General features: G+C 37.1%; 1 protein-coding gene across 4 annotated transcripts in view; it reads left to right on the plus strand.

Moving 5' to 3' along the window:
- The first annotated feature begins 2,084 nt into the window (after positions 1-2,084).
- The window catches only part of LOC5571049 (tyrosine-protein kinase Abl), a 117,324-nt gene continuing 103,264 nt past the window's right edge, over positions 2,085-16,144 (plus strand). For 2 of the 4 annotated variants that reach the window (XM_021843674.1, XM_021843676.1), the window contains exon 1: positions 2,085-3,263. In XM_021843674.1, coding sequence (XP_021699366.1) covers positions 3,086-3,263 — 178 coding nt within the window. In that variant the 5' untranslated portion in view covers positions 2,085-3,085. The remainder of the gene's footprint in view (positions 3,264-16,144) is intronic. The other 2 variants (XM_001659438.2, XM_021843677.1) reach the window with 2 other exon arrangements.

Raw genomic sequence — 16,144 nt, forward strand, 5'->3', positions numbered from 1 at the left:
AATGTAGCTAGGATATATTTTCGAACGATTCACGTTATATGTAAAATCTATATTTTTGTAAACAAAAACTTAGGAACCCGAAGGTTTTCTATATCTCGCAAAAATATTTCGGAAAACTTTTGGAAACTTTCACCAGGTATAATAGATTCCCTTTGAGTAGCGATGTAAGTTTAAATAAAAATGTATGCAGAAAGTGACGAGAAAACATCAAGTTTGCATATGATGTTACGTTTTCTGTGTTAATCTAAGAATATTTTTCTATTTTCTGCTCAAAATTTTTTACCTCCGTTTTAGTTTACGAAAAAATAAATTAGGTACACTTGAGTTCACAAAACCCCCCCAAGAGCCAAATCCTGGTTGCGCTACTGCTCAGGAGTAATCGTGAAGAAAACACCAAAACTAATTGAAGTAACTGCGCGCATGCGATGATCTACAAGCGCCCATTCACAAATTTCATAACGCTGAAAGGGGGTGGGTGTCTACAATAGAAATATTAGAATTAGAACGCTAGAGGTGCTGTTTCCTCCATACAACGGCTGTGATGCAGATGAATCAACCACAGTAGCCTTGAATTCAATTGGCGCAAACCTGGGAGCGAACAACCGGTACTCAAACTGTCAAACTATTTGTTTTGTTTTGAAACACTTTGGAAGAAAAACCTACATTATGAGAGTTGCTATTCGATAAGGTCAATTGGTCGGGATCTAACTTATATAGAAGTTTTGATTAGACCCACAAGTGTAAGCAATACGTTTTTAACTTAACAGGGCTCTATGGTGCATCTTTAAGTATGGAAGAACGGCAATTACACGCATATCGATAAAACAACACGATGGTATCCTTCTAATGAAGAACTGTTCTGAATGTGTTGAAGAAATTTCATGCCTTAGCCTAGATCTTAGCTGACTCGTAGACGCAAACTTCCGCAGTCAGCTACAGGACAACCCAATTGTATAATTTCAATTCGGTACCGATGCTGCACCATTTTCCCTTCCGGTATATTACTGGAACTTTTACTTCAACACTCATGATGCTGCAGATTGAAGTGTCCGGGGAAGGCCTACACTTAATCTATAACTACCCAATGATAACAGGCACCAACTCATTAATATATCTTTATATCCGTTCATTTAAAATAAACCACACACCTTGACGATAATGTATGAAGAATCAAAACTCTCTAAGGCACACAAACCAATAGAGGTAATAAACTATAGAGGAAGAATGTCGCTGGTGTCGCTGCAGGAACATCTTTTGCTGGCGGAGATAGGCGGGGCTATAAATGTCAACGCGAAAAAGTATGCAGTTTGACACTTATATACCCGACATGTTTCTGAGCGAGAACAAAGGGAACAGCAGCGACATTCGTCCTCTATAGTTTTCTATCTCTATTCACAAACCACACGAAAACCCCATTGTTTCACCCAACACGCTCGGATGAAGGCCAGAAATACGACAGAACCAATATTTTGATTTCGAAAGCAGGTTGCTATGGATAAGTTGAACGAAATTTGACACTTTGAGTACCACCTCGAAAATTCGCATACTAGATGTTGGTCACAAGATTAGCAGCGACAATGGACCAATGCACGAGTTCACTATTTGACGTTTGAGCGGTGTCGTGTTATTTACGTGACCATGGCAACAAGTGAATTCGGCACCGCTCAAACGTCAAATTAATTAGCACGTGCATTGATCCATAGCGGTCTAATTATTATGTCTATGAGCCTCTGTACGTGCCATACATTCTTTTGTTCTCATGACTTTTACTGTGCGCCGTGTGTTGGTGCTGTCTCGCTCTCTCTCACAGGCAACTTGAAAACAGAGCGCACAGTAAAAGTCAAATGTTTTATAGCATGCACAGGCTCATTGTGTCTACGAATGAACCCCAAGCATTTTTGAAGATTTTCGAGATCGTCGTCGCCATAAATAATCACGATATGCACATCAGTATTTTTTACCGTGAGCGCATAAGGATTTCATTTGTGCAGTGTGAATCCGACTGAACCTACGATGTCGCTGTAACTCAGCGGAAAATTTCACCGAAGCACCTTGCGTTCAGCTATCTTGTTTACGATGGCAAAGAAGCAGCAGCAGACAGAGGTTTTTCGTCGTCAGTCGAGAAAAGCGAGTTGAGTGGAGTCCGTAAAAGTCGCAATCCCCATCTTTCCGAGTCCGAGTGGTCGTCCAACTCCTCTGAAAAGCATCAGAGTTACTTTTGCTCCAGTTGTTGGGACAATATTTTATCAGTGATCATGATTGGCGCGACCATATTCCTTTTTTGCACGGAATTCGGATACATTTTGATGCAGTGGAAAGTGTGAATTTGTGGTGATTTCGGTGGAGCGAAAGTGATGTTTTCGGGTGTGTATCCAGCCCCGTTTACTGTGATGGAAAAAATCTGGTTCTCTTCCGACAAATAACCAGCATCCAGCAGCAGAAGCGAAAAAAGAAGGAAGTGAATCTTGTTGGTTGGGAAAGTTTTGTGTCTGGCATCTCCCAGCCTTTTTCTACGGACCAGCGTCTGCCGGGGAGGGGAAAAACGAAGAAAAAAGAAAAATCAGTGGCAGGGGGAGATTTTGCGTACTGAAACAGCGGCCAATGGTGGCCCACGGATTACCTCTACGGAATCCGGAAGTAACGGGCTCAGTTCTGGTTTCAAGTTTGTGTGTTTGATTCTTCGGGGGATTCGAAGCTGCTGGAATATGAAGAAGTAATGCTGTTCGACTAATGTAAGAAGAAGCTTCGTTTTTGGGGTGCTTTTGGTGTGATTACAACGCCGGAAATAAGAATCCGTAAGAAAAGTGATTGCTGTGGAATAAAATATCGTCTTTATCTTGCTACTGAATTATGAGATATTCTTGGAAGAATTGATTGATAGACCGATTATACCGGGTAGAGTGTATTGAAAACGCAGGGAAGTGAAGAAGGAAGTGTCTCGAGGGGAGGGGAGTCTGGAATGCAGGCGACTCGTTTCGAGCGCAGAAGTTTCTCCCGTTTGCTTGTTGTTTGTCAGCAGTTGTGTTGCTTCTGCTTCTGCTATTAAAGGAAACCTACCAGTAAGGCCGCCGCCATCTGCCAAAAAATGGGAGCTCAGCAGGTGAAGGAGCGTTCCTCCGGTGGCGGGGGTGGAGGGGCAGGCAGTGGACCAACTAGCTCATCGCTGGGGCTTGCCGGTAGTTCGATTCGTTCCAGTCGGAACAAGTCTCGGGTTCCCAAGGACTCGCGCATTCTAGGATCGAACATCTTTACGGAACATAGTGGTAAGTAAAAAGGATTAAATAATTTTTATTTCAATTCAGTAATTCAATTGATAAATTTTCGAAATCAGTTATAACATTATTTATTATTTATTGCAATAATGATAAATTGATTTTACCTTTTACCATGAAACATAACAAAATTAAACTGTCCTCACAAATAGTGACAACAAAAAAAAAAACTTTTCATAAAACTTTGATAAGAATACTGGGAATTGTACAAAAATCATGAAATTAAACCAATATTAAACAAATCTAAGATCGTGGCACTTCCTCCTTTAGTACCCTTTGTCCATTTTGTCAAAAAAATAAACGATTAACATTGAACCCTTCTGAAACTTAATCAGGAATCCGAATCACAAGATTTTGGAAATATGGTGTGTCCTCGAGCCGATGGAAAACGTCCAGAAATGTAGCGAATTCAAGAACAATCGAATTAACTTACGAGAAAACGTGAAGATATTTTTCAATGATTTCAGATATATTTCTGAAAGAATTCATGTATGAATTTTTGAGTTTATCTCTCGACTCCTCTGAAGGCAACGCTAGAAAATGTCGGAGAATGTTTAGAAGAGTTCCTAGAAAAAATAATGTAAGAAAAGAAGTTCTGAAGAAACTCTATGCCAAATTTCTGGATGGATTTCCCCTTCACATTTTTTTTTTTTTTTTTTTTTTTTCAAAAGACTATTCACATGTTTCTGGACAGTGCTTCGTGAGGCCCAAGCAGGACAGTTTGGTTTTGCGTAGCCCGATCGATTTTGCTTACGATTTCGCGCGTTTTCGTCGCCGGAGATTTTTTTTTTTTTTTTTTTTTTTTTTTTTTTTTTTTTTTTTTTTTTTTTTTTTTTTTTTTTTTTTTTTTTTTCCTGTTTTGGAGCGTCTTGCTGGGTAGGTATTTGGGAAGGCCCAAGCAAGACGGTTTGTTTTCGGAACGCCAAGAAGTTTTGCTGTCAGTGTCAGTTTTGTGTTCAGTCGAGAATGGATTACCAACTGGTGAGTTCGTTTCATGCTTATGATAACACATTTTTCTTGAAAGCGTAACTTTTATGTAATATTAAAACAAACTTTGTATGGTTCGTCACTATAAATGTCGGCATTATGCTATTTTCTTATACAATTTCAATATACATATATTTTTCTCTTTTTGACATTAAAAATTATCTTTTGAATTGTTCGACATTGTGAATGTTGACGTATTTTTTAAAACTTCTACCATATCGAGACAAAATGCACAGTAATACTCATATGTCATTTTCAAACAAACTATGTATGGTTCGTCACTACAAGTGTCGGCATTATTCCTGTTTCATATAATTTAAAATATGTACATGTAATTTTCAGTTTTCGTCATTAATAAAAACGTCTTTTGAATTGTTCGACATTATAGATGTTGACGTATTTTTTAAAGCTTCTACCAAAAACTTCTCGAGACAAAAATACAAAACTAGCTTTAAATATAAGTCGTATATTTCCCCCTTGTCCATGGATCGCATCACCGACCAGAGGTGACTCCCAGATCTTTTCCTCCCTCACTAATAAACACCCTTCCCGTGGTGATTGTGGAGATGCAGAGGTATTCTCGGTCTCTAGAAGCAACAATCATTACACCCTAACATTCCTTCCCCATCCCAACTGACTGTAAGGACTTGGCCGGCGCCGTTATTGATCAATAATATTAGATCTGTTAAAATTGCACTTCGAGAGTAAGCGGAAACTCCCATCCCTTATTCATTTGGATCGTAGTGCAATTGTTGAGAACAAGAGCGATGGGCACCGATCTTACAGCGGGACAAATAAACCACGAATGTATTTATCTGTCACATGCTAAAAAGCTAACATTTATTCATTAGATAATAGGTACAAAGTTGCTATACTTAAAGCTAAATAGGTACTCACAACTTCGGTGTTTTCCCGTATTAGAGTATATGTCTAACACGCCCGTGCTGCATTTTGTTCTCGTTCGTACAATTTGATGACTTACTCTATTCTACAGCACGTATACGCATCACAGACAAACATAGAAAATCTAGTACAACATGAGTTTAGTACAACATGCATCTAGTACAACATCACTTTGACAAGTGAACAGGGGTTTGCATATTGTATTCTCATGTAACACTTCCCCCCGTAACACTTCGGTCATAGCTATACCAAAGTTTTACTTCATTTCATCATCTTGAAGAGATGAATATACATGAGAATATTGAACATCACACAGCATGTAGCAAAAAACGAACAAATTAACCGAAATGGTGCTATTAACAGTGAAACCTTTGGGACATGCTTTATCACTAGCCCGCGTTCGATCCTACGTTGCCCATTCATGGCATGTAAAACGATCGGTTGCTTCCAGCTTCGCGTTGTCCAGTTTCCATTGGTTGCGTTATTTCGGTGTTGAAGCGCTTTGCTGCCGTATGAGTCAATTTCTGCAATATCGAATCAGCTGCATTAGGCAGTCCTCCATGATGAATCGAAGTTCTTTTTATTGTTGAGAACAAGAGCGATGGGCACCGATCTTACAGCGGGACAAATAAACCACGAATGTATTTATCTGTCACATGCTAAAAAGCTAACATTTATTCATTAGATAATAGGTACAAAGTTGCTATACTTAAAGCTAAATAGGTACTCACAACTTCGGTGTTTTCCCGTATTAGAGTATATGTCTAACACGCCCGTGCTGCATTTTGTTCTCGTTCGTACAATTTGATGACTTACTCTATTCTACAGCACGTATACGCATCACAGACAAACATAGAAAATCTAGTACAACATGAGTTTAGTACAACATGCATCTAGTACAACATCACTTTGACAAGTGAACAGGGGTTTGCATATTGTATTCTCATGTAACAGCAATTCTTACCAGTTCCGATCAATCACGGAGTAGCAACCATTGACATGTACAGTCATTCTATGCTATGCTATGCTATGCTATGCTAAAAGAACATTCACATGTTTCTGGATATTTCCTAACAGTATATTATTATGAATTTGCAAACCAGCCAAGTGACAATCAGGTGTGCATTAAGTATTGAATACGAGTGATATCTAAACATGCTTTCCGTAAATTTGAAATTATTTCGTCAACAAACAAGCAGTGGGCATTAGCCTGGGACATGGTTATATGAAAAATTTAGATTCTCGCTCCAGTCCACTTTTTGGATTGCATTTATGTCCCATAACAACTGTGCAAAATTTCAGCTCGATCAGAGAAACTATATTTTAGCGCCAGCCGTTCAAAGTTTGTATGGGATTTACTATGGGAAAACTTATTTTGGAAAAGAAAAATCGCCAGAGGTCGCCCATTGACCTCTATTAAAATTCTGAACACAGATCTCGATAGGTATTTCTACGATGAACAACATTGCCGAAGACAGAAAAGCAATCCGATGCTTGTGAAAAAAGTTATTAAGCACAGACTATTCGAAAATTTTGCCCGATTTTGTTATTATTGATATTCCTTTACGTGTTAATCAACGTCGCCTTGCCAATCCGTTTTCATTGAATAACTTTTTTCACAAGTGTCGGATTGTTTCGCGGTCTTCGGCAATATTCTTTATCGTAAAAAGCCCTATCGAGGTCTGTGTTCAGAATTTTTATAGAGGTCAATGGGCGACCTCTGGCGATTTTTCTTTGCAAAAGTAAGTTTTCCCATAGTAAATCCCATACAAAATTTGAACGGCTGGCGCTAAAATATAGTTTCTCCGATCGAGCTGAAATTTTGCACAGTTGTTATGGGACCTAAATGCAATCCAAAAGGTGAACTGGAGCGAGAATTTAATTTTTGTCCCACACTAGTGGGCATCGTACCTTCGTGCTGTGCGTACACAAATTCTCTCTGCTCTTGGAAGTATTTAAAATTACCTAAAGCAATAAAACAGTAGATTCCTTTACGACAAGCCTGTCCAACCTTTTTTTTAACAGCGGACAAAATTCATGAAAAAATGTTGTACGGCGGGCCAGATTTTTATAATTGCAAGCATTTTAAACTAGCTTTACGTGAGTTTTGCAACTTCCCTCCCCTTGGTTATGCGACCTTGCCGCGATGGGAGGGCATAATCCATTAGCCCATATGATGGAAACCAAAGGCGTAACCTGTAGTGGTGGTATCACATTTTGGCATTTTTTGCTTAAAGCCGCATCATAATTCATATGGCATAGACGCAATAATATCTCGGATGTGATCCAACGGACATTCGGCGTCATTGATAGAATTGATGCCCATTTCAAATAATTAATCTATTCGAAGTGGACATTAATACAGTGGGATTCCGTTTTTGGCAACAAAGTTGAAATTTTCAGTTGCCAAAAACGGAACCGTGCCAAAATCGGAACCCATATTTCAAATTTTATTTTTCGACTATTGGTTTTGAAACCATCATTACAATGTTAATACATCATTTTTATGGAATCATAAGGCGTTGAGACTTCGAAAAGGTTCACTACGAAGCATTTTCCCGAAGGGTTATACTATATCTATAATATTAATCTATAGCTCCGTAATATTAAATCTGGCAAACGATTTTCTGGTCGCGTTTTTACGCCTCAACGTCTTCAATTATTTTTTAGAAGCTTTATGCATAATTTTTGTATAAGAGGGCCTTGTAAAACCAATAATCGCATAAGTGACTTTAATTGAAGAACTGGACATTTTCTTGAAACTATGAGAGAAAACGAAAACAAAAATGTTTTCTTTTAAAGACGTATTTGCGAATCAAAAGCGCTGGGTATTGCAAAACGGCTTGGCCTTTTTTCTAATTAAATGAACAATTAAAATCAGTTTAACTTTTGGACTTAAGCATAAAATTTGAAAAAAAAATCGGTAAGTTTAGAATTGCTCCTTCAATTTATGTTTCTGATAAAGTAAAGCATTTTATAATGAATGAATGACTGTATCAAAAGGGCAAACATAAACATGAGAAGATGCATGAATGTCTTGTAATTGTGTAGAATTTAATTTTTACTTGAAATAATTTTTAATTCAGCTTGATATATGTTTACACCTGCCTTATGAAATCAACTGAAATTTACAGGATCCTGTTATGAAACCTCAAGAACATTATAGGAATCTTCAGGTTCTCATAAGAAATCTACAGAAAAAAAACGCTTGAGCTCTGAAGCATCTTGCCAAGCATCCGAAGGATATCGCATAGGGTTCTCAGGATCTTGCTAAGGATTTTGCTATGAGTTAACATCTTGGAATTCCGCTGCGATGTTGCCGTTCTCAAGTCTCCGATAAAAAATAATAAAAGTTTATTATTATTAGGCTACCACTAGCACACCTTAAATTCCTCTGGGAACCTTTTCAAAATCCTCAAGCTTTCGCCGAAAATATTAAAAAAAGAACTACTAGAAATTCACATTATTCCGCTTAAAATTTACAAGACGCCCTAGAGTTAATTAGAAATCACCAGATTTTGGACATGATCCTCCATAACCAGTTATACACTCTAACGATCCCTCAAGAAGCTCTCAGTGTCCACTTGTAATCTGCAGATACCCTCATGAATTCGTTAAAATTTCTAAAAAGTCCCACAAGAACGAAAAATCCCTTAAGGATTCTCCAGGGTATAGTTAGGAAACTCATAGACGTAAGGAACATTTTGATTATGTTGAGACCCGTATCCTTGATTAACAATCTTGTACAGAATTCTAGATCGTCTCTTAACAAATCTAACGCCTTATAGAGTCTATAGAAAAGAGAGAACGCAGCTTTAAATAGTTGATGCAGAAAGATCAATATACACACCAATACCACAGATAAAAACTAAAAACACTCTCAGTCGTATTTATCGCACGCTCCAATGGTATTATTGAAAATAAATTGTAGTTTGGACTGTATTTGCATTTGTCATGTTATTTAATGAAATTTAAAAAAGTTATGATAACGAAATTTTGCTGTACATATTTGTATCTATTATTGCGGTGTGTTTTTACATACGCAATGTATATAAATATATAATAATAAAGACAGCGAGACAAAATGTTTGATTGTAACTCTGTGTGAGTCATAGATTTTTCGTTGCTCTTATGTCGGTGCTGGTGCTTTGTTCGAACAAGCTATTCCAAATCTGAAGCACAGTGTTTTTTTTATTGTATCACCTACTGGCAGACTTAAGTGGGCTGGTCACTCAATATGAATGCCTATGAAAAAAGAATGGTCTTAAGTTGAGATACTGGTGGAGATTATTGGTCTCATGAAACGTTGCCTATGTATGACCAATGACCATTCTGAAGTAAATAAGCGCGTACGCGAGTCCTTAGTAGTTGGTGAGATTTGGGGAAACATCGACGAAAATGGAGATCTGGAATGTAATCGGTGTGGAGTTGACATGCTATTCAAGTGACTAAAGCAACAGACACGATAATATTTACAAAAATTTACAAATTTTAATGGTATTGAAAAATGTTGCCAAAAACGGATCCATTTTGTTGCCAAAATCGGGGGGTGCCAAATCGGCCCTCCCCTTGGTTATGCGACCTTGCCGCGATGGGAGGGCATAATCCATTAGCCCATATGATGGAAACCAAAGGCGTAACCTGTAGTGGTGGTATCACATTTTGGCACTTTTTGCTTAAAGCCGCGTCATAATTCATATGGCATAGACGCAATAATATCTCGGATGTGATCCAACGGACATTCTGCGTCATTGATAGAATTGATGCCCATTTCAAATAATTAATCTATTCGAAGTGGACATTAATACTATTGGTGACGTTCAGTTTGCCTTTTGCTAACCAGAATGATCCGTAGCCACTCTTACTATTAGCTAGCTAGATACAGCGTTATCATATACGACGTAGTCCCTACGAAGGAACTCTTAGGAAAATGACTAGTAGATTCACTGAGTAGAAATAAGTGGCGACAATCTTATTTTAATATGGTTTTTACATTGCCATAATAAGAAATACCTCTTTTGTAACAGCGGTATAAATAATCTAATTTCAGCTTCATTTTCGCAAAATTTACAAGTAGAAAGTAGGCGTTGTGAAGCATTGCATTTGCCACCGAAAAGTGAATCATGTAGGAGACTGTAATAGAAGCCTAAGGTAACTTTACTCTTCAATATTAACTATAAAATGCCTATGGAAAGTAAGACGCTGAGATCGATCATTAGGGTACACTTGCTAGTTTCGAAAAATTGTTGAACAGACAAGGAAAGCGACTTTTTTCTTTAAGGATATATGAACGTAATGACCAATAAACACTTTTAACAACAAAAAATAAAATTAACTAGAACTACTACTAAACAGCCTAATTTTGTTAAAACTTGACGACAATTGACATTTAAGACTCTAATCTTCCGTAAAAGACAGGAGTAATCAGAATAGCACTTGAATGACAAATTATTCAAAACCATTTCGACTAGACAGTATTAGTAATGACACTACTACACAACTATTTCAAACAAATTCTGATGGAGCTGCTGATTTTCACAATGCTTCCTTTTCTCAGAAGCAAGGGAATATGGGTACTTTTCAAAAACTACCACGTCACAATACTAATAAAAAAACAGTGTTCATGTGGGCGCCATTGCCTAGTCCGTCTGAGTATTGGTCCTGGTAGAGGGGAAACTTGGCAAAAGCCAGACCGAGGGTTCAGTCTTGACAAGTTAAGCTGTCAGGCAGCTCCAACTGAATACCATACAAAAAAAAAAAACAAAAAAAAATCGGGGGGTGCCAAATCGGAGCATGCCAAAAACGGAATCCCACTGTACTATTGGTGACGTTCAGTTTGCCTTTTGCTAACCAGAATGATCCGTAGCCACTCTTACTATTAGCTAGCTAGATACATCGTTATCATATACGACGTAGGGAATACTTTGGAACTCTTAGGAAAATGACTAGTAGATTCACTGAGTAGAAATAAGTGGCGACAATCTTATTTTAATATGGTTTTTACATTGCCATAATAAGAAATACCTCTTTTGTAACAGCGGTATAAATAATCTAATTCCAGCTTCATTTTCGCAAAATTTACAAGTAGAAAGTAGGCGTTGTGAAGCATTGCATTTGCCACCGAAAAGTGATACTTGTAGGAGACTGTAATAGAAGCCTAAGGTAACTTTACTCTTCAATATTCACTATAAAAATGACTATGGAAAGTAAGACGCTGAGATCGATCATTAGGGTACACTTGCTAGTTTCGAAAAATTGTTGAACAGACAAGGAAAGCGACTTTTTTCTTTAAGGATATATGAACGTAAAGACCAATAAATACTTTTAACAACAAAAAATGAAATTAACTAGAACTACCATCAGTGCACCAGTTTCCGCTCATGTTCCAGTAGCCCGCGCACACTGAAAAAAGATAAGTTTACACAAAGAAAATTTGAAAACTTTAGCCGCTATACAATTCAAACCGACAAATAGAATCATACTGTCGACATATTTTTGTGTATTTACTAAAATTACCTTATTTTTTGAACTCGTGAGCGGGCTACTGGAGCATGAGCGGGTACTGGTGCGTTGACGGTACTACTAAATAGCCTAATTTTGTTAAGACTTGACGACACTTGACATTTAAAACCAGAGCTGCCAGATGATTTGAAACAAAATCTGTATCCACGAGGTTAAAAAATCTGTGTCCCTTACAAAAAAATCTGTGTCCATACAAAAATTGTTGAAAGAAAATCTGTGTTCCATACAAATTGAATCTGTGTCAGAATAAAAATATCTGTGTAATACAGAGAAATCTGTACATCTGGCAGCCCTGTTTAAGACTCTAATCTTACGTAAAAGACAATAGTAATCAGAATAGCACTTGAATGACAAATTATTCAAAACCATTTCGACTAGACAGTATTAGTAATGCACTACTATTTCAAACAAATTCTACACTACTATTTCAAACAAATTCTAATAGAGCTGCTGATTTTCATAATGCTTCCTTTTCTCAGAAGCAAGGGAATATGGGTACTTTTCAAAAACTACCACATCACAATACTAATAAAAACAGTGTTCATGTGGGCGCCATTGCCTAGTCCGTCTGAGTATTGGTCCTGGTAGAGGGGAAACTTGGCAAAAGCCAGACCGAGGGTTCAGCCTTGACAAGTTAAGCTGTCAGGCAGCTCCAACTGAATACCATACAAAAAAAAGCTTTACGTGAGTTTTGCAACTTAACTAGAATTATGTGGAATCATGCAAGCAATTGTATGAGAATACTATCCAAAATTTTCTGCAACAGTTGTTTGAAATTCATGCAAAAAAAAAAAAAATGAGAGAGTCCAACATATTCAGTGAGATTGCGATTCCCTTTTTTGAAGTATCACATTCTTGTCTAGTACCGTGCACCCCCTTTAATTTGAACGGTACCTCATGCAAACCATCGGGGTTCTTTTTTAGTTTGAACATCTAGTCACCCTAGAAACATGTTTCTGGTTACCTATTTCACTGTTTTTTTTTTTATTCTGCGTTCTGTTTCACAGCGTTCCATTTCACTTTACTCTGTTCCATGAGCTAAATGATGTTTGAAATATTTTTAATCTGAACGATGTGCTAATTAGCGGGGTACAAATTAAAAAGTGTTCATATTAAATGTGATCAAAGCAACGGGGTTACCCGGTAATGGCTTTTCTGAAGTATTACATTCTTGTTCAGTAATGAGATCCCGTTAAAATTCAGCAAATTATTTAAAAAAAAAATTCAAAATAAACCTCACATCGATCATCTTTCGCAAAATTGACGTACAAAACAGTTCTTGCTTATAATCAAACTCGAGAGAAATGTTTAAACACTTAGCTAAACATTAAGGTGAAGATGAATCGAAGCCAAACCTCAAATTTTCAAGAGCACAAATCTGGAGAACCAATCATTCGTTTAAGCTGAAAACTTAATCGATTGGTCACTAGATAGGTGGTGACCAATCGATTAAGTTTTCAGCTTAGCAGTTAGTGTGTTAGTGAAAGCTAGTAGTGGTAGTCATTCTTGGATGCCGTCATTGAAAAAAAAACTCTTAGAAGGTCTCTTCTTCTTTTGTTTATTCACTAAACATGGTTGCAACCACAAACAAAAGGAAGGGCTAATCTTTGAATTCACAACTTCCTTCCAAAAATTTGGGGTTTAAAACTGTCACTAAACGTGGCAAGAATGGAAGAAAGGACGTTTCTCCGGAATGCGCACTTTCTTCCAAGGGTGAAATGGTTAACCACTCTACCGGCAGCTTCATGTTTTACCGCCAAAAAAAAAAATGCAAACCGCGATAACTTTTTTGATTCTTGATATTTTTGCCCCATTTTTTTACAAGATCTCAAAATACTCTTCTAGTTTGAGAATCCGTGTCGACATTAAGAGGAAGATAACCATCATAGTTTTACAAATTTTCAAAACCGTTTTTTTGCTCAAAAATATTCATGAAAATCTATCATCACTCTTAAAGATTGCGAACTTCGTCTCAAACATCTTGATGAGAAGAAGCACATTGTTTTACTTATGACGATAAAACTTTACGTTTGTTCAAAGTCGTCTTGAAAGATCTCTCAAGTCCCCATAAGTCACCTGAAGAGATAAAAAATAGGGTCCTAAATCCCTGGCCCGATTTTAGTGCCAAGCGCTTAAGTTTATGTTAAGCACATGTTTTTAATGCTTTTCGTTTGTTTAAGTTCAGAAAACATTTTTTATTCTGTTTTTAAGATTTTGTCACACTTCTTGGCTTAAACTTAAATTTTGGGTGTACAGTGAAACCTCCATGAGTCGATATCTGAAGGGACCATCGACTCATGGAAATTTCGAGTCATGGAAACAAATGCCTTGAAAAGCTGTTTGAGAGGACCATCATAGTAACCATGCAATTTTTCATTCAATATGGTTCCATGAGTCAACATCGAGTCATTCAACATCGACTCATGTAAGTTTCACTGTATTTTGTTTTCCGTGTCCCTTCCAAAATGTCAGATAGGAACGACCCGTGTTAAAACTAAAACCTCTGTGATGTTTTTGTCGACTAAGCGAACGTCAAACATGATCAAAAGTGTCAAGGTTCATTTATGAGCCCAATTTTTAAATTAAAGTTTAAATATCATATAGCCGTTATTTGAGCAGAAAAAAAAATGCTAAAGTAGTTGCAGTAACATGCGCTTTCGCGTAATTAAATAAAAACAAGATTTCATTAAACGTTTAGGACCTTATTGAATAAATGATTTACTTGGATTTTCGCCAGTCCAAGAAATTATTATGAAAAAGAGAACCCAATCTGGCATTCTTCGGAAAGGGCTTTGTCAAGAATGTTATTTAGTTCACTTTAACATAAGTGATCTAAATAATACTAAAGCTTTTGGAAAAGCAAGACTTACGTTTGATGTCCTTGTGACATGGGAACATTTCCAGAAACCTGGAGGAAATTTTCAGAACCCTACTCAGTGTCGTTGGTGGCAAAAGTGGGGTCATGATACTAAACATTGCCGCATGGATGCTAAATGCATGTCTGTACTGTGAAGGAAAATACCGATAAGTTCATATGCACAAATTGCGGGCAATCATAAGTCAATTTTTTGGGCTTGCCTTTCGCGTAGGCGAGTCGTCGAGGCTGGAGCCAGGCAGATGGAAGATAATGTCCGTTACGACATCGGTCGTTTCCGGAATTTCCCTGGTAGAGTATCGAACAATGCCTATTTTTCAGTTAACGATCGCTTGATTAAGAATCATACCCAGCAATAAGATTATAAGCATGCTCATTCACAAACTAATTTCAATCCGTCGGGTAGCCGTTCGAATCTTTCAATTTCGAATGTATCTACCCACGGAAAATCCTTTGCCGATATCGTAGCAGGTAATTTGAACTCCTCCCCTTTTCATACTACGAGTACCCGTTCTGATTGTTTTAAATCAAATGGAAAAAAACCCTGCCGCCACAGGAAACTTCTACTCCGCCTCTTCGTCTACCGAAAATTCTAACGGAAAAATATCAGATAATGTACCCACTTCAAGTGATATGGCTCCCTCTGATTTTATTTTTCTAACTGAACAATTGAATCAAATGATTGATGCAATGTTCAAAGCCACCACTATGACTGAAGCAATCCAAGTTGGTATACAATTTACTAATCAAATTATTATTGGATTACGTTTTTCTAATGGATCCAATAAATAATATTTTAAATATTTTAAATTGGAATGCTCGTTCTTTGAATGGTAAAGAGTACGAGCTGTTTAATTTCTTACAGCTAATAAGATCCTAATTTTTTGTTTATCGTAATGATCGACTTGATGGGGCATGTGGGGAGGTTGCTATCATCATTCATAGGCGTATAAAACATCAACTGTTTTCGTCATTTGAAACTAAACTTTCAGTGTTTCTGTTGAAACGCAGCTTGATAAATATACTTTCATAGCTGCCAATTTGCCTTTTCAATGCTCTGGACAGCAAGTTAATTTGCTCCAAACTGACCTGCGAAAATTGACTCCCAATAAGTCAAAATTCTTTATCATTGGTGACTTTAATGCCAAACATCGGTCATGGAATAATTCTCAAAGTAATTCTAACGGCAGAATTTTATTTGATGAGTGCTCTTCAGGATATTTCTCAATTCAATTCCCTGATAGCCCTACGTGCTTTTCCTCTTCTAGAAATCCATTTACGATTGAATTGGTCTTAACCGACTCTAGTCATCTTTGTAGCCAATTATTTACTCATGCTGATTTTGAGTCTGATCATGTCCCTGTTACATTTCAAATATCCCATGAAGTGATTCTCAATCCTATCAGCTCTACTTTCAATTATTTTCGAGCCGACTGGAATATATATGAAACATATATTAAGTATAATCTTTATGTTAACATTTCTTTACAAACAAAACTTGATATTTACTATGCTCTTGAAACTTTATCAAATTCCATTGATGAAGCCAGGAGCATTGCAATTCCAAAATGTGAAAATTTGAATT

This window comes from Aedes aegypti, chromosome 2 (assembly GCF_002204515.2).
Source record: "Aedes aegypti strain LVP_AGWG chromosome 2, AaegL5.0 Primary Assembly, whole genome shotgun sequence".
Lineage (NCBI taxonomy): Eukaryota > Metazoa > Arthropoda > Insecta > Diptera > Culicidae > Aedes > Aedes aegypti.